This window comes from Ammospiza caudacuta, chromosome 3 (assembly GCF_027887145.1).
Source record: "Ammospiza caudacuta isolate bAmmCau1 chromosome 3, bAmmCau1.pri, whole genome shotgun sequence".
NCBI classification, from domain to species: Eukaryota; Metazoa; Chordata; class Aves; order Passeriformes; family Passerellidae; genus Ammospiza; species Ammospiza caudacuta.
The window spans coordinates 96248099-96274073 of record NC_080595.1 but is presented as its reverse complement, the minus strand read 5'-3'; the positions used below and the strand labels follow the sequence as shown (position 1 = coordinate 96274073).

The 25975-nt window shown below is 37.5% G+C and overlaps 1 protein-coding gene across 2 annotated transcripts in view; it reads right to left on the bottom strand.

Moving 5' to 3' along the window:
* Positions 1-2560: 2560 nt before the first annotated feature.
* ELOVL4 (ELOVL fatty acid elongase 4) overlaps positions 2561-25975 on the bottom strand; it is a 37307-nt gene continuing 13892 nt past the window's right edge. For both annotated transcript variants that reach the window (XM_058801353.1, XM_058801354.1), the window contains exons 2-6: positions 20021-20208; positions 16800-16880; positions 10111-10282; positions 7783-7910; positions 2561-7280 (exon numbers count right to left, since the gene is read on the bottom strand). In XM_058801353.1, coding sequence (XP_058657336.1) covers positions 7005-7280; positions 7783-7910; positions 10111-10282; positions 16800-16880; positions 20021-20208 — 845 coding nt within the window. In that variant the 3' untranslated portion in view covers positions 2561-7004. The remainder of the gene's footprint in view (positions 7281-7782; positions 7911-10110; positions 10283-16799; positions 16881-20020; positions 20209-25975) is intronic.

Below are 25975 nucleotides of genomic sequence, written 5' to 3'. Positions count from 1 at the left end.
TTCCTATTTAATTGAAGCATTTCCAACATGTTTGGTTTATGTCAAGAAACTAAGAGCTGAAAAGTATTCTAGGCTCTTTACATGTACTGCATCCAGGGACACATTTTCTGCAACTCTGTACCTCATGCTGTCAGCAGAAAATGTTCCGACACCCCCTGCCAAATTTGATGTTTTGAGAATAGGTAGAACAACAACAAAAAAAACCCCATTCCTCATTGGCCCAGGGACTTCTTCAGTGCCATCTGCCAATTGTGTGGAAACCAGGTCAGACACCAATTTCCAGGTGAGAATCTGTTGTTCAGTAAGGAAAATTCCTATCAGGCTGGGTAGACCCAGGCTGCAGTACCCTGTGCCCAAGAGCAGCATTTGAGGTGCACCCAGAGTACCAAATGATGCCAAGGACTTGAAGCCCTTGATTGTAAAACACCTCAAAGTTTATTTCAACATTTTACTTACTTGCAGATACTATAAGATCTTCCTATGACATACATCCCACTCTGGAATAATTTAGTAAGCAAGCACCTGACCTGAAGACACATGCACAAAAAAGAAAGCAGCAGCAGAAGCTCTGCAAAAAAAAATTTTTAGCAGTTATACATCAATTTTCAGCTTTTTAAGGACTTTGTGTTACTGCAAGAAGCTACTCAGAAGCTCTGAAGATTATCAATTAGAAAATACAGAGTGAGTCCTGCCAATGCAGGAGCATGATGTTCGTAATTACTTTCACTCCAAGCATTTGTAGTTAGATAAATCACTCTCAAGTGTCATTTAAGACAAAGCAAATTTTCATGTACTTCAGAGAGTACTTACAGCATCTGTAATGAGTACACAACAGTAACAGCTACAGTCATTTAACTCCTGCAACATCTAGGGGCAACAGCAAAAACTAGAGGAGCAATTACCTCATGTTCTCCAGCTTTTGGCCCAAGTTGTTTCTTGTATTTCTCTAGTTTTCTCCCATAAACACACATAAACTCCAAAAAATACTACCATAACAGTGGTTTTCTCGTCAAAAAAATTAAGGTTATTCAACTGCAAGAACAATAGGTCTCTAAAGATAAGGAGGACAGAAAACACTTTGAATAATTTCAAAAATCAAAGATTTCTTTTTGTTTAGCAGACTAAACCCTACCTGATTGATTTGACAGATAGCAGTGATGCCATATGAGCTTGCATCGATTCCCACCTACTGAATGAAAATGCAAACAGCTTTTCCCCCAAAAGCAGCACTGGCTGTGTGGTGCTCTGGCAGGAACTGCTAGCTCTGTTTTATAGGTGCACTAATCAGGCCCTGGATGATCAAGAGACATAAACTTACCCATCAATAAGTATCTTTGTAATTAAGTCAAATGTGATGTCACTGACATGTCAGGCAGCCAACAGAAAAGTGTGCCTACATTCATCCTAGGTCACTTCCAGGTGACCTAGAAGTCCCAAGCATAAAAAAAGACACTGAAAGGCACTAGTCCATAGAGGAACTGCCTTCATAGCTGCCTTTGAGTATATGCTCCATGTGTGTGTCTGAGTAGCCCACGTTCACCCACATTCAGTGCTTTGAGCTGAGCAAGAGAACAGGTAATAAAACCCTTCCCCCACCAAACCCCAACTTCCCAGATGTTAAGAAGCAAGTGATAAAAAAAGAACATTGAAGTTCAGAGGATCCAGTCCATTCTATCCAATAATCCAATAAATCTGATTTGAACATGTTAAAATTATTTTTATTACTGGCGGGGAATAGAGTTGTGAGAAGGATGCCTGCAGAGAGAGCCTACCCCAGCACATGTTAATCATCTAAAGGACAAATCTTGTTCTGAACACGGTGTATTTTCTGATTCCAGGGAGGATGCAAGCAGTGGATTGAAGCAATAGCTGAGAATTGTGCAAGACATAATTGACCACACCATATTTTGCTATGATGGCAGGCCTGATTCTCTACTACTTGACATCTGGAGTAGCTATTTGCACTGAGGTTCTAGGAGTGCAACACAGGTGCAACTTGATATTATAAGGCTGATTACAGAGATCATACTTGGCAGACAATGAAGGAACTTACTGTACCCAGCACATGTAACCACAAATTGCATCCAATGCCAAAAGTGCTCCAGATTCCCTGGGATGAGAGACTTCATTAACACCACACAGTGTCCAGCAAATGCTAAACTTCATGGCTAATTGTATTCCTAATTGTTAACAATTCCAAGACCAAATAAGGAAACTTAGGGGATTTTTTTGTTTGTTTTAAGTGGGCATCCTATTTTCAGTTAGTTCCCTAAGGGTGATTTCAAAGTCACTCTACTATTATTTGGGGATAATATGCAAATTTAGGAAGTTCCTGTAACCTTAAAAGAGGAGGATGTGTCACAAAAAAATGGTTTTCTCAAAGTCCTGGGTAATAAAACAGATTACATCACACAATCTGCACAACACTAAAATTAGCAGGAATCCTGAGGCAAGATGGGACACAGAAGAACATACTGCAGAATGTATAAAACCAAACTCAAACAGCATGAAAAAAGTAATATTTATTTTTAATGTTTACAAAAGCATGAACACCTTATGCAAAAGCAGCACCCTGAACCATACATTTCCCTCAATCCTCCTGGGATATTGGCAGAAAACAAGTATTTTCTCTGCTCTTTAGTGCTCAGCACACTCTGCTGAGGTAAATGGGAACCAACCCACTCATTTCCATGGAGCTCCCTCTGCTTGCATTAGCAAAGGGGCATCAGACTGCAGTGCAATGAGATGTCAAATGGGTGTCTTGCTTTAGGTATCAAATTAGATTAGTCTGTGTTTCTAACCAAGATAAATACACTATCCAGATAGTTAATTAGCTCCCCATTCTCTTCAATTTTGACTGAAATACATCTCAGCCCACATTAGCTTCATGCTTTATGCACCATGAACAGTTTTATTCAAGTTTTTAAGAGATAGCCAGTGCTTGTAAGCTATTTTAGGACTGAGATCTTGCATCACAAAAGCTATTTGTACTTTCTTACCTCCCTTCCCAGCACATGCAGTTCAAGTGTTTACTCTGAAGAAATGTGCCCTTTAGGTTAACTTGAAAAAATGTGCAGCATTTTCATTTTGCCTTCACCTTTTTCTCCTGATGCGAGCTGGAAGTAACTGATGGTCCTGTAATCAAATAGGCCACACTTCTGAACTTACAGGGAAACATTTGTTTAATAGTTGGACTCAGTCATCTTAATGGTCTTCTCCAACCTAAATGGTTTTATGACTCTATGATTTATTTTTAGAAGTTTTCTGTCAAACAGAGAATATGATTGCAATGATTTCAAAGACTCACCTGGAGCAAGTTACTCATACTAAAATGATCCCTACCATAATACAGCATAATTCCTCAGCTACATTAAGTTGAGATCTCTCCCCTCAGAATCTACAACTGATGCCTCAAAATATTTATTACATTGGTAGAAATGGCTCTGTCTTGTCTGCCATCCTATATCTAGAATAACTGACAAATACTATTTATGTTTGCAAGACTGATATTGGATCTGTGGAAAGAAAACTGCTTCATTTTCCTGCTGGAGCTAGGAATCATTCTATTAGCTCCTGCCAAATTCACATTCAAGAAATATAATTTACTTCACATATTGAAAGAATCTGCTAAGAACCCATACATATATACACACACACATACACTATGTATGTGTACACATATATACACACATGTATAGATAATTTGTATTTAATTTTACACTGAAAAAGTGCTAAATAATCCAACAACTGTCACTGCTAGAGATGAGGCTAGATGAAATGGTATTACTTATATGGCATCAAATAATTAGAGACTCTGGTCCAAGAACTTCAGAACTCTTAGCAAAAAATTAACATTCGTTGGCAAAAAAAGAGAAGTTTCTAATTGTTTGAATTTAATTTTTCAATAAATTGAAAGATTTAGAAGAACAAAACCCCAATAACCCTGTAAAGAATAATTCTACTGCAAAAGATTGTATAATTTGAATTTCAGAACTGTGTATAGAAAATACACATTTATACATACTTTCATAGCAAAATTTTAAGCTTCCTTAGATTCAAAGATGACTCTAATGGATCTGTCAGTATTTCACATGTGCATTATTGCCTATATTTTGAAAAAAAAAAGCTGTACAAGTTGAGCCCTGTATTCTGTGAGTCTGGCTGCATAGTCAGAAACAGAAATATTGCACTCAAGGTCATGCCTACAAAAATGCACATTTAATAAGGCCATTATATTCAAGATTGCAATGGGACTTGAATTACATGAACAATCAAATATAAATAGACCTAGGAAAGTCATACTGCAAAAGATGTCCTCAAAACAGCAGTGTTCCAGTAATTTTATAACTGGAGTTTTTTCCCCCATGAAATGGCAATCTCTCAAACCAGTTTTATGCACAGGGCCAGACAACATGATGTGTATGTACACATGCATTCTCACAATGAGTTTTTCATGTTTTTTTAGAATTTAATGATTACCCCAGAATTTGATAGTAGATTTCTACTCAAGTTCTGTCAACAATGTTCAAGTTCCAATCAACTTTAATTCCCTTCCATGCATAATGAAGGAGAAAAATTTTTGACTTTCAGTTATTTAAATATTTACCATCATGCAAGACATAATTCTTAAGAATTAGTCAGAAAGTGTAGCAAAGACACAATTGAACCTGTACTGGAATACTCCCCATATGCTGTTTCAGAGCTAGATCACACTAAGAGTATCAGTTTAGCTGATCTGGCTTGTTGAATGAATGACAGAGCAAACAACCAATCTAACACAATTCAAGGAATGATACAGACTTAGAAGTTAGCTGCCCACATCCCATGGCAAATAGAAAGAAGCTACCTTTTAATCAAAGTGGGGTAAACAACCTTGAAATTACAGCAGGATAACTGCATTCACACCAGTCACTACCTTGGAGTAGCAGGTGTGCTGTAAATCTGCTCTTAGTTATTTACTCCTTTAGCTACTCCAAAGTTACTGAGCCAAAGTTACACAGCCAGCATTTTGGCTTGGTTAAGGGTAGTGGCATCTGTCCAAGAAGGAAGGGTAGATCCCCATCCCTCTTCCCCATGCCACACCACGCAAATATGCAGTTATGCAAATGCAAAAAGCATCATTACAAAGGCTGCAAGAATCAGAAGACACAGCAGATAAGAAACTTAATGGTCACATGCATTTGAGTTCAGCAGAGACAGTTTTTCACAATTCTACATTCTGCCCAAAAATCCAAAGTGGTGGTGATTAGGGATGAACCACCTCCCAGCTGAACCAACTCCAGCATTAGGAATTATTTTTTAATACAACAGACTATATCCAAAACTCTTTTTCCTAGGACCTGTTTTCTGGGTTTAGATTTTTTTAAAAAATAGAAACAAGACAAACCTGAGAACCAGAATATGTGACCTGCTTGCATATTATAAGCAGTCACTGGATGATTGCGATATAAAAACCTATTAACGTGTCACTCACTTTATACTCACAGTTCCGTGTACTCTTTCTGCACCAGTGGTGCCACTTGCCAGATACACGTTTGTTGCTACCTCTGGATATGTTTTTGACCAGAGCTGGGGGGGGAATGCATTTGGACAGTAACAATGCAGCTCTTGCAGTGATGGCCAAGGAACACAGTAATTCAGGATATAGTTTCTAATTCCACCCATCTTCTACTCATTGCATGCTAAGCAGCTCAAAATGTATCTCTTAGTAATCACATTATTCAGAAGGTGTATAAATCTTTCCCTATTTTCTTCACAAAAGGAATGGTAAAAAGTCCTTTATGTAATATGTAAATGAAAATCCATCTAAAAGTTTCTACTTATTTTAGCAGTTTTGACTTACAATGGTGGCCTGTCTATCAGCAATACTTTGCCCGCAAGTGTCTAACAAATAGAGTTTTGACAGGTATCAAGCAATAGCAACGTTTTCCAGGTTTTATGTTTGCTGTATTTAGTACTTTTAAACCCAATTCTCTCTCCCAATAAAGTGATGGTTGGTCTTGTAGTTAGCATGACTACTCATGCACACATTTCTAAATAGAATTACATGCTGTTTTCTCTCCACCATAGCATTATCTTACCATTTTGAATATTTTGAGTCAGTGCCACAGATTTAATGCAGGTCACAGACAACAAGCAGCAAGCCTATTTTTACTGCTTGCTTCAACCAATATATTTGTTCATATTTACACATTCTTAAAATGTACTCTTGACTTGGCTCTACTAAAAGTACCACTCCAAAATTTCAGTTTACACTGAAATGATGACTTGATCAAAGGATACCACCAAAAATCCCTTTTACTCCCACAGGGAAACACACACTCTCCTGAATTAGTACTAACGGATATTTAGATTAGAGGACTCCATATTTCAGAAACCAGTTATTTAATGCTCAATATTCTTTTCAGCAGATGAAGAGGTAGGTATATTTCCACACAAGAAAAATAAAACAAAAACCAAACTGTAACAGATACTCAATTAAATCAAGTAATGTCTGAAAAGTCAAACACTGTTCTGACAGCACATATTTTGTCTGAAGGTACTCTCCAAGGAGGAGAAGAAAAGTTGCACATTCTGATTAGATAATACGTCATAATTTGAAATTTAATAATTTTCTGGAAAGAAAGCACAAGTATTCAAATGCTACTTCCTTTCCCTCCCCCCCACCCCCCAAGAAATGTGGGTGCCAACAAAACTGCCTGTATCAATGGTAGTAATAACTTTTGGACTGCTAAACATGGAATCAACTGCAATTCTTCCTTACATTCACCAACACCAGCAGTCTACAAGTTTACACAGAGACCATATGCATGATAATTACATAATTACAATAGAAATTCAACTTTAGTGTTGTTCTTAAAACAATCTTCATAAATAATGAAAATATCTGTGTTCTAGCTCTTCAGTAACCTAAGGTTAATTGGTACAGATAGTGTTTTTTTCTTCCTTTTATAAACCAAACTGGAGGTTCCTCACTGCCAACAATGGTTAAGGCCTGGATCAAGTTACTCTCCTTTTGCTTTTCCCTTTTTCTGCTTTTTTCCATTTTCCACCACAGCATTATTTTCTGGTTTGCTTACTCCATTTGCAACAGCACCATTTGCTATTTTGCCATTCTTTACAGGTTCCTTGGGCAGCTTATATGTCCGATAATAGAAGTTACCAAACAGGAAAATGAAGGTGATAGCATAGAAAATGACACCCCAGTGCATCCATTTAGGGAAAGGACAATCAATATAAATAGACATGGCTGTGTGGCCAATAGTCACATGGAACTGCACCTGAAAGACAGAAAATATAGAATCAAAAACGTCTGGATGTATTCTGTTGGTCTGAGCACATCAATTTATACCAATTCATTAAGTAATGAAAACAGCTGAAATGGGAGGTGGTAGGAAAGCTGTATTTGCCTGTCACATTCATGCAGACACATTTATGCTTGACCAGGAGCATCACATTTATTGTAATATCTGGCATCAGCTCTCAGAAACAGGACAATGAGAAGATAATGAGCAATCTGAATTTTCTCTATTTTGAATGTGCTTTTGTTATTCAGTTGAAACAACCAGCAAGGAAGCATAAGACTTTAACGCACACAACCCTTATATATGCTGCATATGTTTTTTCAAAGCTGAATAAATGCTTCCATCTCCAGGAAGTACTCTAATTGAGGAGTGTCAGACAGAGAACTTTTGTAAGGAGTAGCATCTGATCCAAAGCTCTGCAAATGCAAATCCACACAGAGGCAACACTTTTTATCCCAAAAGGAGGAGAATTACTTACCAATTGCAATATGGTCAAATATCGTTTCCACCACAGGTATTTCTGAAATTTAGGGCCACAAGCTGCCAATCCATAATACATGTACATAATGACATGAATAAACGCATTCATTTGAGCTCCAAAAAAAGCTGTCCAGGAACAGAAGGGAAGACCATCATGTCATTTTGGAAAAGAGGATTCTTTTCTAGTATTACTTGTATCATTATTTTTAATAGGAAAAATTACAAAACACAGGACATGTCAGGATTCCATCTCCAAAATATTGAATAGTATAATACAGACCTGGCTGTCAACATGTGCTGACACAAACAAATGTTAATGCAAGTAGTATGTCACACTTCAGTGTAACTAGTGTCGTGGTTTGAGAGCCAAAGCTTTTTATAAGATTTTTGTTTAACAAACATAAGTGACATCTATTCCACATTAGTTGTTGTAGTATAACTGTGAATGTTTTTCTGAAGAATTATCAAAAGCTTTATTTGACAATTTAAAGTATAAAGTACCATGCTCTGAATTTGAATCTTTTAAACTGTATTTAAATGCAAAAAGTTCACTTTTCAGCAAGAAGTCAAGAAACTCACATGGAAGTCTGATTAAATAGGGCAAAAAAAGCCCATACGAAGCATGACTTGACTCATGTTTATAAAAACTTTAAGGCATTGCCAGGTGACTTTGTCTAAATTAATAATCATTCGTTTCTTTATTTATGATTTAAAATATCCAGCATTCTTAAATGTGTCAGTGTATAGTATAATATTTTCCAGAATGATCCAAGTTAGATGCATGTTGACAGTTTCATTTGCATTAGGATCTCTTTGCTTTGTCAAGATTAGCAGCCATTTAACAGAAACACATTATATTTTGTTAAAGTATTCTTACACTGACAGAGAGGCTCAAAAATGCTCTAATGTATAAGATTAGGGCAATACAGACAACAGCTGCAGACATCAAACAGCTCAGATGCCCGTGTGGTCTGGACCAGTTGCTGTAATAGGGTCTAGTTTATAATAGACCTGTCTATGTAAGCAATGTGCTATCAACTAGAAAATAGAAGAACACAGATCTATCCGCATTTATGCAGTGCTGCTACATAAATGAAGAAAAGCAACTGCTGCTTTTCCTTTTGCAGGCTCTAGAAACTAAGAGGCAGTGCTAGAACATAAAGCTTGAAAGATATTTGGAAATGCTTGTAACTGTTGCATTAAAAACTGCAGATATTTAGCAGGAAAATTCTGAAAAGGCAACAAGGGAGTGGGCCTTCTGAGATATCCAGGGAATTTCTAAGCAAGACTACAAGTAACCATCCAGTCTCCAATTATTTTATTTTATAGGTGTGGTTGCAAATAAAGATCATTAAACATCTGGTTGAATGACCGGCTTCCTGCATATTATGTGAGAGAAATTGAAAGGCAGTCAAGAGACACTGAATTTACATATTTCTTCCTTGCAATGTAAGTGGCCACTCAGTACTAAATACCTATAGTAAATGGGAGCATAAACCACCCATGCATTAAGTGTTAGTGTGGTTCAAAAAAACCAAAAACAAAACACCAAACCTAAAATATTAGTTTGGTGTTCATAATATGGTATTTTGTGTTTACTAATATAGCACACATCAAAGGAAAGAGGGCATTTTCCCTGTACCCTCAGCTCTGCAGAGCTTTTAATTTGAGATAAGGCTGAACAATAGGAACAAGAGTACAATGTTGGCAATGAAGGGTGTGGCAAGTAAAATAAACAAAAATAAAATGATTTGATGGAGGCTTTAGAAAAGAAGCAAGGGGAAAAAAGGCTGATAATGAATTTAGACTTGTGTCATTATGAATAGGTTTTAAAAGTGAATTGACAGATTTATTGGCTCACCTCCAAGGGAAGGTTTTAGAATTTTATATTTGCCTCTCAATAAAAATAAAAACAAACCTCAAACTCATATACAATGCCAAAATAACATCTCCATTGTCTTCATTAAATTTGCACATAGAATGTGGCCCATAATTAGATTTTGCAGCTCTCTGTATCTGCAAAAATTCAAGTTAAGCAAGATGCATACATCTTTCTGTTTCCCACAGATACAGATACTTTCGAAGGCAGAACTTCAGGCTTGCAACTGATGCCCATGAGGAAAAGAAAAGAAGTTTTGCAATTCATTAGACTATTGCCCTGTTATCTTTTCCTCCCCCATGTTTCCCACAGAAGGAGGCCGTATGCATTAATAAACAGTTTTGTATATTATTAAGTCAAGTCTATAACATTTTCTTCTGCTGCTCCCAAACAATAATAATTCTCCCTTCTGTCCAGTCAAAAGCATATGAGAGGAAGGGAACTCACCTTGTCCACCTGCAACCCACTTAATACCAATCCACCACAAGGTGAACATGGTGAAATGGTGATAGACATGAAGGAAACTAATTTGGTTAAATTTCTTCCTCAGGATGAAGAATACTGTATCCAAATACTCGATTCCTTTAGAGACATAATACCACCATAGAGCAGCAGCTATCTGCAATGAAAAACAGAGACTATGTAAGTTTGAGTGATTCCAAGCTGAATGGAATAAAGTTCTCACCATCTAGCTACTGTAAGAGAAGGACACTGCTTCCTTCCCTAAATCTTGGTTAAATGTTGAGGTGGAGTCAAACATCTGACAGTATGAGAACAACAAAAAAATACTCCTTTCATCTGTTCTGGACATGGAAGAAGATTATGGAAGAAGATTATTCTTAGCCTGTTGCTTTCAAATCACATCTGTAAAAAAGAGCTGATATAGTTAAAAGCTCTGCCATATCTGAACAGTTTACCAGTTAAGCATGGGAAGTTTGCGTCCTCATTCTCTCCTAAGCTTTGCAGAAGTCTGCCACAGGGCTTCCCCCTCTAATGAGGCAACACTTTGATGTGGTCAGAACAATGAGGCAGAAACATGATGACAAAATGAAGTTGCAAAGGTGAAACCTCCAGTACCACAGGCATATGGGTTGAAAGATATCAAAAAAAGTTAGATGCAGCAGAGATTTCACATTCCTTATAGCAACATTTCCCCCAGTTTCTTCTGGCCTGCTCAGTAACTCCCTCTGTAAAGCAGCATTCCCCCAGTGGCTCTCTGCTATTCAGGGAGTAGAAAAAAAGAGACCACAGGAGCCATACAAACTGAACAGGTATCATCCATCTACCCAACAGGGAAGTGCTACACACCCAAAATTCTTTTTCTCATCCACCCATCACAGCGCATCTTGCCCAGGATGCAACACAAACAGGGCTTCCTGCTGAAATTAGGATACTGTCAAAGCAAGTAAAGCCCAGAAGCTCTGTGTAGCAATATGCTAATGCTATGATATGGGAGTATGGTGGTGGTGGGGACTCCCTCCCAGATCCCAAAACATAGCAACAAGTCTCGTTTTGGCATTGTAAGTCATCCAGCTTGTTATGCAAGGGTGGGACCAGATGGTGACTCACACTGAGAGTGGAAAAAAAAAAAAGAGTTGGAATTGGTACCACCAGCAAGGAGAGCAGGCAATGTCACAACACACTATTTGTAAGATGTTGGCCTTGTCTTTCAGGACTCAGTTGATGGTAAATGAGACTTTCTTAACTTAATATGGTGTGAAATAACCCCACCACCTCCTCAGTCCTCAGGGAAGACAGAAGATAAAAGAATTAATACAGAACAGCTTCTCTTCCCAACTCCACATATACTTCTTGGGGAGAGAAGGGGAACCATAAAGAGCTGTAGAGAGCAATGCTATAGCCCTGCATGGTGTTTTCCTCCATCTCTCCAAAGCAGAAAGCAGTGAGAAAAAACAACACCTCTCCACAGACTAAGTTTGTCATAGCCATAATTGGTCTGGTGAACAGTTTAGGAGAAATTACAGCAGAAGCAAAAATGCAGCACAGGAGAAGAGTGCTGCATATCTGCATTGCAGGCTCTGCAGTTTCCCAGAGGGACTGCACATCTTACTGATGCCAAACTGCAGCCTTCTATGTTATATATCCATTAATGAACACCCTTCTCTCTCTCTGGATGTGATTTAGCCCACTTCACATCTTGGGAAGAGGAGGCAGATTTTTTCACTTTTATATGAAGAGATATTAATATCTAAAGCTGGAGAGAGGCTTAATGACAGAAAAGTGACTCCCAGTGATCTTGGAGTTCCCAGACACACAGGCAAGCTGCAAGAATAATTTTTATATATATATATATATATATATATATATATATATATATATATGCATATATTGCTCAATATCCAGTACTGCCTCTGGGACAGGTAGTCAGGTATTTAATAACACCCACATTAAGGTTTGTTCACACCCAATGGGTTAGCATAACAGTCCAGCATCTCTTACAGGTCTTTGCTAAAGTTGTACCTCTTACATAAATTGAGATAAGCATCTTTTCATTTCAGAAGTTGACAATAAACACTTTGGACTGTATAGCCATAAAATGACAATCCAGCACTGAAATACTTTAGCTCTTTGGAGGTCCTCTCTTCAAAGAAACTTTTAGAGAACCAGGAGGTCAGTCATAAGCAAACTGCCATAAAATATTTTTTAAAGTAAATGGACATTTTTGTTAATGAAATAAGGGACCAATAAGTTAAATAGCCCATAAGTGAATAGCCAATTTACTGTGACACAGAGCAAAACATGAAAATCCTACGAAAATACTTCTGTCTTATACTCAAAGTGCCACAAGTTCCGTATATGTTCTTGGACAAGTCAAATAACACATCTCATTGCTCTTTTGAATTGCACCTAGCAGAGAAAGCAATTGCACTCCATGGGTAAAAATAATCTGAACTTTTGACAAAAATGCTTCCCATCACTTTAGAAAAACAACAGGACTCTTTGAAGGATTATACCTGCTGATTTTGTGTTCCTGTAGATTTTTTTGCCTGTCAGGTTCTTTGCTCTGTTACTATCATCAAATTTTCTACCATTTACTCTCAAACCTGATAGGTTTTGTGTACTGATGATCTATTTCAGTACTTCTAGTGACTTCTACAGATGTTTTTATCATTAGCTTATAGAAAAAATGAAACAAATGTCAAGTCATTTGCCTGAGGCCATGCATAAAGTCAGTGAAAAAGGGCAGAAACAGAGAACAATATGCTGATATGTAAGCTATGTCAGGAGCAGATGGCTGCTATTAAATCTATTTTTCAAAGCACCAAAAATCATGGCCTAACCTTTAGCCTTTGGACACTGTATGCAAGAAAGATTACTTGAAAAGAAAAGGAAACGCATTAAAAAGGCACATCCTTGTAATGAACAATACTAGTCACAACTATATATTTTCTGGTAATTTTCATATGTACCAATCTAAGTCTGTTAAAACACCAGATGGCACAGAAAGATTACATTACAGCCTAGGATTAAGAGGGTCAACAAGAGGTCCAATCCCATGTCTCCTGCCTGCTGCAGGGTTTTTGACTGGAGGATTCTGTTTCTGCAGCATTTTTTCTCATTTTGGGTTGGAGACATTTATCCATTAAGGGATGTGAAGGGACCCCTCCTTGGAAGGTCACAGCAATGTGAAAAATTAAAATAGCTTTTATAGTGAATTTTCAGTTATAGAATTTTATTTACAGAACTTGTGAAGACAAGTTTACTGAATTTTAAAGTATATGATGTCTTTTTCATAAGAGGAAACTACTCAAGCTCTAGACATAAATATTAACAATGCAGAGTACAATTACAATACAGTAAACAACCATTGCTTGGCTTCATGATTACAATCAGCACACTTAAAACAAGAACCAATTCACACAAGCCCATATTCCCAATTTTTCAGAAATGCAAATAAAATAGATGAACTTTGACCTGGTAAACAAGGACACACAAACATAAGCAGAGGGGAGAAATGACTATGGACAGACACCAGCATACATTAAGTTAGACAGTGTTGCAAAATCATTCACTTCAGATTCTGAAGCTCCCAAAGGAGTACTACAAAGCATGGATTTAACATCTCAGCCCTTTGCACTTATAATTTTGACTCTTAAGCTATAACCAAAAAAGTTTTTGCAAGTTACATCTGTAGATCCCTCTAAATACTTTCTAAGAGGTTTTCTACCCCCTTTTCTTTCTGTTTACTATGAACATTTTATTTTTTTCCATAACAAAACCACTCAACTTCCTGCCAGCAGTCAGTACAGTGGCTGCCCACTACATTCAGCAGATAAGTCATTCACAAAGGAGTTTATTTCAGCAAATGTTTCGGCAACGGGGGAATTTAATTTTCATCCCTGCCTGCTCCAGTTGTCCATTGTTTCTTGTAGAACAGTCAGGGGAGCCTGAATGAGATTAACATGTGTAGGTAGGTGCAAAACAGTAAGCAGGAGGACCAGCTTCTTCACATTTTGTGTAAACTACCTTCACAATTAACCATCAGTGAAAGCCAGAAGATGGATATAAAGTTGAAGAAAATATACAGACAAATACATGGAAAAATATTCCCCTAAAAACTGGCAAAACCGAAGAGGCTTTGTCTGACTAGAGAGGTCTCTGAGCCCCAAGTTGCTGACTTGCTAAACTGTACAGGGGAAGTGCCAACACCTGCCCTTACTCTGCTCCCTTAAAATCACTGGCTTACTGTCTTGGTACATGATGTGGGTTGGAGAGGCAGAAAAGGATATTCTCTGGTATCCAGGATAGCCAAACTTGCTTTCTGGGAGCTCTCTGTAGTCTCTTGAAGGACAAAGGATGGTTTCTTGACCCCTTATTTTGATCAGGAGCTTTACACAGAGCAGACCACTCAATGTGATGGCAATATCACAGTGGCACATTTCCAAAAAACCAGAAACAGGGCCCTACCAATGCTCCTATGCTGCCATTTAGACTACTACATACAATTAATTTCACATTTTTTAACATTTGTTCCAAATTTCAAAGCCCCAGATAAAGTCATATATGAAGCTCTGCTTTTCAGAGCATGTTCCATAATGCCTTCTGGGCTCACTGCTGTTTCCATGTGAACTAGTCCCAGTCTTCTTTATCTGAGCAACACAGGATTTATTTACTCATTCCCTTGCAAATATGGTCATTGCATTTGAAATTGATTCTACTGTTGCAGTGCAGCATTTCTCTGCAGAGCAAACCTGGTGCCAGCAAATGCTAGACATTTAGTATCTAGAGCTATTAAAAGGACATGAGAGATGTGCTAAAATACTCATCAAGTCTATACTCAAAACTGCTAAAACATTTAAAAATTGCTTTTGTAGGTTAGTATTATGAAAGACGATGGTGAATGAAATCTTGAGGAGGTTTGGATTGGGTTGGTTTTTGTTTTTTTTTTTTTTTTTCTGGTCTGACAGTGTCAGAAACCAGCATACCTTCTAAATCCAGAGCATGACATACTGTAAAGCAGGACAGAAAGGTATCCCAGAATCCTCAATTTGAGAAAGCACACTTGTGGAAAGTATAATTTTCTACTTGCAACTTATTTACCTGAACTGAGAATTCATTCAAAAGAACTACAAGAAAATGATCAAGATAAGAATCATGACTGATAGCATACTATAGACTTGCTGCAGCAACCTGAGACAACTCCATTTTCCCTTCTTCCTCAACTCCCTCAGTTGCAAACTGAACATGCTACAACTTAAAACTTCAGGGATAAATTTTATGCAAATCCACAAAAATGGCAAATAATTTTATAAAATTTTAAAAAAAGAAAAAAGTCAGGAAGTCAAAAGAGTAAATATTGCTAGAGCAATCCTTCCTATCTGGACACATTATAAAGCATAAATACATTCTTCAGGTCATTTTGCCTTTAATTCATTGTATAATAATGCTGTGTTTGTCATAACAAACAAAATGGATGATAATTCTTCTGAGCAGGTCTGACCTCTCCACTGCCTCCCACAAATAAGTGCACCTAAAAGTAAGGCTAGTATAAAATTTAGCTAGTATAAAAGTTCTTTCAATATATACCACACCAGTCCTCAATGTCATTCAGCTAAGTGCAAGAGCATTCTATTTTGCTAATCTGTTAAAAACTCCAAACATGTGAAGCACTTGCTATACTCTGCTAGATCTTGTTTTCCCACAAAAATTTTAACAGAATCATTCTAGTGACTGCCATAGTGAGAGCACTGTATTGGGAAAGGTGAAAGATTGCCAGCTGCAATAAGGCCAATAAAATTCTACACACAGAGCTGTTCTGCAGTATCAGCCATTATAAACAAGGTGTAAGACTCAAACCTTTTGCTCTCACTATTGCCATGTGCACAAGCTTTTACTAACACTGTCCATGGACAGCCACTCACAGACAAACATTTTTCAAATTACCATAAACATAACACATTTTCACTGCATTTTCAGGGACATGTCCTAATCTGTACATGGAACTTGCAAGAATAGATGAGTGATTCTCAGGTGTCAGCTCTGCTGGAAGATAAGGTTTAGTATGTGAGGTAATCAACAGCATTACGAAAATGAAGAAGGAACTGCACTTTGCTTTTAATTTGGGTGTTTTCCAAAACCCAGATATTTGAAATCTAAGATTATACAATGAAATCTACTGATAATACATTTGCCAAATGCCAGCAAGGCCTCATAAAACCAAACATGGGTAAAGGAGACAAAGAGTTGCCACACCAGGATGGGTGAAGTGCAACCACAAGATAAGATGACAAATCTCACTTGCTTTGATCTAGCCAGGACACACCTCCTTTACTGTGGTTACCCTGGTATCCAAACTTCAGCAACTCTGGGAAGCAAAAGATGTACACAAAGTTTACCCAGCATGGTACAACTGTGGATGAAGCCAAGGATGGTATCTTTAAGACTCCCCTTACTTGCAGCAGTCAGATGCAAGCTAGCACAAATATGCTGATGCATTTTGATTAAACCTGCCATGTAGGATGCAGTCAAACCTGAAGTGGCCTGGGAAGATGTAACGGGACACAGCCATTGCTGACAGCAGCTGTGGAAACACTGTTTTCAGAAAAGGCTTAAACCACCATGTAGTGCTATATATTACACACATTCATATGCAAACACAAAAAAGAAATACTCACCCTAACTTCATAAACATTATCTGAATAATCCACACTCTGGCAGACATAGCTGTACCCTCGAGCTCTTGATGACAAGAACAACTGAAAATATTAAAGCCATAGATGAGGGGAAATATAATACATAAAGCACATTTATAACAATTATCAGCAAATTTCTTGCTACATCAAACTTAACAGAACAGAAACACTTAAAATATTATTAACCCTAAGAAAATTATTGAAGAAAGCCAATATTTAATACTAACAACTTATTGTTACAGATTATTTATTTTTTTCTTGTAAATTAAAAAGTAAGTACTAATTTTTCCCTGTATCTGCCTAGATAATGAGAGCCTTGTACAACAAATTCCAGTATGACCTTAAGCTATTTGGACACTAATATTCTTTCTGATGGCTCTAGCTTCAGAAACAGAAAATACCTAACTGCTTTCACTACAACTGACAGAAATGCTATTCCCAGTATGAATTCAAGCAACCACTATTCAAGAGACAAGAATTGGATAATTTGGGTCTACAATTCTTAGCACAGTATAACAACCAAAATCCAGAACCTCCCCCCCTCACTTTGAACAGCGAAAGCTGAATACCCACTAAACACAGTGAGGGAAAAAGGATGGAGAAAAGTTCCCCATTTTGGCCAACAGAAAAGCAATTGAAGTGCTTCTGTTGAGCCTCTTTGTGCTCAGTTAAGCACATTGCAAAAACCTGGACAGGAGAAGACAAAATTGACATTTGAACAAGTTCCCACTGGAAAGAAGTACACTTGTCTAGCGTTGTACAAAGTTCAAGTAACACTGATCTTGACATTCATAAATGTTATGATCCAAGAATTTTAAAGCCACGTAATCCCTCTATTAAGGATCAAAGAGAGAAAGAAGTGGAGCAGACATAAATTGGAGTGATAGAAAAAGATTTCAAAAAACCTGTCATGGACAGGCACTGACTACTCTTATCACTAACCTGACTTCCATCTTATTTACAACATACAAAACCTTGTGAACCTCTGGACTTGTTTGCTGCACGTGTGTTAAAGGAGGGAAATGAAAGAACTGTCCACAGAAATTATTCTAGAAAAGAAACTGAACTACTTCTGCATCATCTAATTCCATTTACAAACTACTGTAACTAACTGGAATTCCAGTGTGGTCCCACATGGGCAAAAGCACATCCAGTACTAATAGAGAGGAGCAGGGAAAGTTTAATTTGCACTGTTACAGAAACCAACCCATCTCTACTGTGACCCACTGGATAACTCAACCAAGGTTGAGTTACTGCCTTGGTAAAAGGCAGTAAATTGACTTCACCAGACTGCCCTGAAGTAGAATATGAAATTCTGTGGCAAAATAGGGTCTATTCCATTGTGACTTCTGCAGGTTCTAAGCAAAATTTATGCGAAATTTTGACCTAAACTTGAATTCAGTGTATGAGTCTTGCACTAGACTCATGTGCTGAGTGCTTTATGACTTTACTAATTAACATAAGCTCCCACAGATGAACAAAAGAGCTTGGCATCAGGATGGTTATTTAAATAACTTTTAAAGGTGTTTCACATTCAAATTCTGTTCTTAGCAATGTCTGGAAACTTTACAATCACTCACAAAATACAAGCAGTATCATTTTACTCATAACAATTACATTAAAACTGGTGAGAATTACAATTGTGGCACAGTGGTATTGCAAACTTTGGAAGCAGAAATTGCCTTGTTACAGGGAGCCACTGAAACTTGAACACCTTCCTGCTATCAGTCTCTACAATCAAGAAAAGACTTGCTGGAAGTGCTGTATCCATTGCCTCAACGTCCATTGAATAACAACCTACCACTAGCACAGAAGAGGAAACTAGAACCTCTGTGTAAAAAGTTATGAGCTTTCAGCGTATCAACAACAAGTATGTATTTCCAGTCCCACTCAGTTTTATGTTAATTAACTTGGAAATGCTACAAACACATATCCTATAAGAAACATAGGTCTGAAAATTATTTGACTGCAAGTTTGATATCATTCAGTTTATGGATGAAACAAACAAGTTTCTTTTAAAAGAATATGTGAAAAAGACAGGCATTGCAGTAACACTGCAGAACTAATTTCAGGAGTTTCAGTTTTAACCTGCCAAGATGATTTGATTTAATCTCTTCCTTCAACTATGCTTTCATATCAGCATTAAAGTCTTTTGTACCTGTCACACTACTTAGTTGAATAATCCAAGAAAATAGTTTAGACAAAATGATGACTAAGGTGTGATGGTTAAATTTTACTAAACCATGTCTTAAAGAGAGGCCAAAACAATTTATGATTAATGATTGTATGCTAGGAGCTCTGGGAAAGGGGTCAAAATGCAGATAATCATCAGATATGCCATTTTTTCCTGGCAAAAGTACAGAACAGACCAGGCAGTTCTGCAATGCTGTAATTTTAAATGTCTGTTCATTTGCTTATTTCTGGAAACAGATTTTGAAAATCTATGATCAGAGGTGTTCCAGGAAGACAACTCCTGATGCAGTCACAGCAGCATAAACTTAGCATCAGCCTTATTCTGTACAGTGATCCTTGAACAATAATTACCAAACTGTTAAGTAATCCCAGCTAGCTACTGCTACACAGCTGTTCCACTGCAGTGCTACTATTCCTTGCCACTGTCCAGAAAATCCAGCAAAGGAAAAATGCAGCAACACTGAGATTTATTACATGTAACACACTCAGAACATTGCAAACCAAATTTTAGAAGCCTGTATGCTTTTATTTAAAGTTATAGCTCACTTAGTTTTTATGCTTAAAGATAACATCCAGACAAGATACTTTTCCTCACTACAGACAATGGATATTTGAATTTCTAAATATTATAAACACGTTGAAAGAGTAAACAGCTCAATTTCTAACAAGATACGTTCTGATACCCTTTAGGATTATTAAGATGAAAAAAATGTATCAGTTACAGGTGTTAAATTTACAGATTTCAGTCTCTCCAGTATTTAGACTAACAAAAATCTAAGGAGAACTTGGAATACCTCAAACACAAATTCTCTCTATAGATTCATTTAGTATAATTATTCTCAAACAGAAACTACCTATTTATAGAAATACTCACCTCAAAGGCAAACTCATCTTTAAAAGTCTGCGCAAAATATTGACTCTCGATAGACATCAAGAACATGCAACATCATTTTCATTTTGACATCCTCACACCTCAGTAAGAATTCCCTCTTGCAAGGGGGCATACACACCTCTTTGAAAATGAAGAAGTTGAGCAGAACCATCCCAAAGTTGTAAACAACCAACAGGAAGCGCAGCTGGAAGGGTTCTCTCGTCTTCATCCACTTGGGGCCCAGCCAGACAGTGAGGAGATAAATAGTGCTGATGGTCAGTGTTGGGAATGGAGACTGCATCAGGGGCCAGTCATCAACACGTTTGTCTGGGGAGCCAAGCAAACAGCAGTCAGCAAGGTCTGAGTAAAATATATTCCATCATCACTTTAAGCATTGAATTTGTTAAGTATTATTTTCTCCTGGAATAGCTGCATCAGATAGTGGAAACACAATGCACTCATTCTTTCTAGGAAGGCTAAAGAAAAATAGTTTTTTAGAAAAAACCCTACTATATCACATTACCTCACAGAGAGATTCATTATGTCATTCAAGCTCTCTTGTCCAGTTCTACAATCCAAAACACTAAAGCAAACAGAATCACATGAACCCAAACACAAATCAACCCACTAATTCCCCAAACAAATTTTGCTTATGATGAATACTGGCTGCAGTGGCAATATAACCAAATATTCATCACCATTGCAAATGACAGATACACAGATTTGGCAAAATACTGACAAAACCAGTAGCTTTTATTAGTTTAAAATTAGGCACTAGAAAGTTTCCTATAGAGTTTATACAGGTTGTATGATGATGACCTTCTCTACTTGATGTAGGTCAGTCTCATGTTTCAGAGAGAATGCTCAGTGTTACCAGAAAACAACCAAATAAAAGAGTTCTAAAGGGATGGTTCTAGTCAATCTGTGCTGCCATATGGGAGCACAGAAACAAAGGTTTTATTTACAGTCTCCTTCAGTCACTCACAGCATCCAGTCACATTACACATATTTCAGAGCTGAGAATATGCTATATTAAGTTCTAGATCAGTATGAAGAAAGCAGTGTTAGCTTGATGAACCAGTGGCACCTAGGATTAGAAGACAGCTCTGCTAGAGGAGGGAAGCAAGACTGCAGTGACACCTCCTTGCTTAGTGCCTGTGCTGTCCCATGTGTCACACATCCCCCCCTGCCCTGAAGGCTATCAAATTATAGCAAGAGATAAAAGGTAACTACTTCAAAACTATCAGAACTTCAGATACTGCACAGCCCTATGATACTAACTGGATTATTTTCCAGATGCGTAGGCCAGTTACAGTTCCCATGGAAATCACATCACAGGGCTCCTTGGGAAGCTCAAACATCTGAAACACCTGCCTTCAGTCAAGTGTGGGCAAACTCACAAATGCAGCTGCCAGAGACTTACCTAGAGGACAAGTTTCTTTTAGAGAACTGTAAGTCAAGGACCATGAAAAATCCCTATACCATAAATTAATTCCTGATTCTAGGCATACAACCAGCAAGTTAGAAAATCCTTCTTATCAAGAAAATGAGGAAAGTACAGAACACTGCTGTCATTACTTCTCCCTCACTTCTTTTGTGTTTCCTTTGTTGTACTTAAGGCCATAAATTAGAACCTAATTTTAGGAGCAAATTTACTGAGGCCCTCTATTTCTAATAACCAACAAGTACTGTGATCTAGGGAAAGAGGGCATGCAGAACACAGATTATTCTTACTTCCAGATGATTTAATAATAATTGAACTGCACATTTCAAGATGCTAGGAGGCCGAAAAAGAAATGGAAAAGCAGAAAGAGAAGCCTAACGGCTTCCATTCTGTTAATGCCAGAAGAGAAAATTCATCCTAATGCATGGAAACTTCAAGAAAGGGCATTGATGCTGCCAGATGGGATTCAGCTGTGTGGCCACAGCCACCAAAAGAAGCCAAGGGCAAGATAGGGCAAGGATTACAGGGAGAAGCATCAAAAAAATCAGATAGATCAGCTGTAGAAACACAGGCAATGAAAGAGGACCTGAACAGAGTGAGAGAGGACAGTCAGCACTCAACTTTTCATCAAGCTCCTGAAACCACAGAGAGTATCACCTACCAAAGTGAAAATCACTACTGCTTTGCAATTATTACACTCTTATATGCTTTACAATTTAGTTCCTTATTGCCTTTAGTGATTGTTCTACTAATCTGAATTTAAAACCCAAAGATAACACACAAAATAACCAAACCAAACAAACCTCCCCCCCCCCCCCCCCCGGCAAAAAAAACCAAACAAAAACCAACCAAACAAACAAAACAACAACAACAACAACAAAAAACAAACAAAAACCACCTCATCATCTACCTGGTACTAAGTAGTAGGCAAGGACTTATCATGAAACAAGAAGAAAGGTGTCAGTTCAGAGACAGCTCTGGGAATTGCCAACGAGTGCCATGCTTTAGCAAATCCATATCTCCCTCTATTGTAGTGTACAATGAGTTAAGAGCAGGTGAGGCAAGAGACACAGGCGCTTTTCCAGGTTTCTTAGAGTAAGGAATATAAAGAGGATAAAGAGAAAAAGGCAGCTTAAAGAATCTGTCTTCTATTTTCTAGCACAGTGTTTCATGATAATTTTACATACTAAAGTGGCAATACAAAGAAATGTGAAAGAGGAAGATTCGAATTTTAGCCATGAGGTGAATGCTACCACCCACTGCTGAAAACAGGAACCCATGACTGTTCCAGATTTCTTTTTGTGTCAGGGGACAAACATTTCTGGACTTCTAGATGGAAGAATAAGGATTCACCAGAGGGTGAAAGGAAAGACTAAGGGACAACTTATACTAAAACCCAGCTGCAAGTAGGCTTTGCCTGACACCTCAGCAGTACTGTGAACAATTCTTCCACCTCCTTTCCACAAATACTATAAATTGAAGAACCTCACTGGAGAAAACCAAGAGATGAATTTCATTAACTCTGACAACTACATAAGAGCACCTGAGAAGCTGCCCTTACTCTTCCAAGCCATGGTTTCAGCATGTTACTTTCCCTCTCCAAAGGGTTTTTGGACCATGAGCCACCACATCTCAGAGAAGTCTTGAAGTATTTACAGGAAAAACATATATTACTGATGTAAATCTTGAAACACACTGCCCAGGGTATCCAACATTGCCATTCTGGGGGCCTGACCTCTCCTAGGACAAGTAATTACAAACACAAAATGCTTCTATGAGTGGGAACACGGTCAGAAATTCAGTTCTGGAGTGCATCCTGGCCAAAACAGTAGAGCAGTCTATTCTACTGGGCTAACTACAAACACCACCTTATGTTTATTTTGAGGGCATCTAGGAGCTTCTGCATATGATTATTTTTAACTAGTACTGTGGCATCAGGAAACATGATGCTATTACTCCCTGAACTTTTTCATCACAGCATCTCTCCTGGATAATGCGAAGTAACTTGCCTCATAAGTCAACTCCATTCTTATTGCACAGAAGGTTATACAAAACCAATTTCATTTCAGTTTACCTGTCAAGGGTGCTCATTCGTGTTCTACACAGAAAACCCAGAAAAATGCAGACCCTTGCTCCAAACTTCTCAGATGGTCTCTTTCAAAGACAGAAATTTATCTTAAGTCATCTGCACAAGTGACAAACATTCCAAGCTACTTCAACACCTTCCTCCTTCCCAGCCCCCAATCTGTTTTAGCAAAACCAGCATAATTTTGTGTCCTACTTACTAGCTGGTGCTGATGACCACCAAAGATTTCTGCAAATTACAGAGAATTGTGATAGCTTAAGGAGACGTATATACAAGTGCATTAAATCCTGCAGTATTTCACACGGAATAGGGACATTTAAACTTCAAAGATGAAATAAGCTTGAAATAAAAAGGCCAGCTCCCTGAATTAAAAAAAAATCCCTCCAACTGCTGTGAAGCAAAAAGACCAATGCCTTTACCTGATTAGAATTGACAGAGATTGACTGAATCTTTCAGGGGATTAATGCGTTTGTCTTTCAAATCCCAAGACCCAGATTCTAATTCGATCACAAATAAAATGTCTGCTGTGGTGGCACAGCCTGTAGTACAGTGCTCCTCTGGTAGGGTGGGAAAAGTTTTACAACAAATACTTAGGGTTGCACTTTATAGCAAAAAATGAATCCAGCCTAGACTAAGGCATCTACTAACATGTTCTTGATAGAAAATAACTGTTATGTAAGGAAATAGGAAATATGCATATAACACAAGGCTTTCCTGGCTTTCCCATTTTGTGCATATACAAAGTTACACCTTGCAAAGACAAAAACCAGAAGAACTCACATTTATATATTTATATGTAAGTATATTTATTATTATTTAAATATATATATAAATAACTGAAATTGCCCATAGGTACCTACCTTTGCAGGATGTAATTTTTTTTGTGGGGAAATTAACAAGGAACACACAAATAGGCCCCTTTGGTTTCTTCATTCAAAGCAAGAAGAGCAGGAGCAGTGAAAAGACCTGAATGTCCTGCCTGGCAATGTCCAAAGAGGACATAGTTAACCTACACTGAAATATGGATGGAAAGTGAAGATGAATTTCAGTAAGTAAGGCTGCAGTGATGGTGTTCTAGCATTAAAAATCACAATAAATTTTTGAGAAACATACTGTAATTGTTTTAATACGTAAGCATTTCTGTTAAACATGGTTCAGCATTTCCTTTCTGATAGAAAAGATTTTAGATGATTAAATTTCCTGCATTTTTCTTAGCCTATAATAATTTTTTTTCTTTCCCCTTGAAAAATAAGCAAACAAATCCATAGCGCAGTCACTTTGACATTCACCTAGAGAAATCCTGAAACAGTACAATGGTGATTATCTTTGCTTTTAAAATCAGTTTCAGAGAAAATATTACATCACTAAAATACATGATTATTGCAATTCCCTGTGTTCATGCTAGGTTCAAAATAAATACTTATAAAATCTTCAGTTTAACAACATGTATTCCTTAGCTATCAGGTCGGTGCTCACTGATTTATCTGGAGAGACTTTCAAAGTTATTAATAGCTATTGATACTATTCTCAGCGCAAAGACACTTACAGTGCCAATCCAGCACATCCATCTGGCCGATTACATTTCTAAAGACACTGCAGAAATGACAGCGAGCATTTAAAAGTGGTTCTGGGAGAGCTCTCTGCAGAGCACCTCTATTTTAACAAAAGTACTCTCAAAGCCAACCTGAGGTTTAGGAAAGATTTTCTTAAACAAGTCAAATTTTCACTCCACAATAGAAGGAAGGCACAGCAGTATTACCTAATTGGAGTACTGTTCTATGAACCACAGTGTTTTAATTATCTAAGGATTTCCCACATCTTGTTTCACTACCTCTACAATTGAAATAATTACAAAACAAGAGCACATATCATTAAAAAAAAAAGAAGAGAAATATAACTTCACACACCTTAAAATGATTACCAAGTTTTCACACTAGACCCCTTCAGTGATTTTAGTGCTTTAGTGACCCCCTTTCCTCCCCCTTTTCTTTCTGGCTACAGATAAATATAGAATATACTTCTCTCCAAGATTTTTATTAGAAATACTGATTCAATCATGTTAATATTTACAAGTGAATACAAGATTCACTCTGGCTACACAACTACTGCAGACTGGATCTGTTGAAAGTAAACTTGAATAAGCATCTACCTGATTAGACTCTATGCTTTTAAACTAAACTGAGTAATACATCAGAATAATTTGAAAGTAGATTTACTGTTAGCAGTTTGTAGAAATTCCAAGAAAAAAGCTCAGTCTCTGACTTACTAACACCACAGAAAAACAACAGCTAAAGCTATAAAATTAGCCTTTAAAACAGTACATGACTACATGGGCTGCACAGTTTGAGACCGAAGACTGATAATGAAGTAGCATTGCAGAGTGAAAATTGAGAGGTCATATATTTTTGGATGGAAAATCTATAGAATTAAAAATTTTCTATTCACTTACTATTATTTTAATAGAGCTGTTCATATGGCCCCAAATGAATTTTTCTCTTAGGTTGTCATTGCTTGAACTAACTTACCTGCTTTGCTATTGATTATTCATTGCACAGATTGCACTC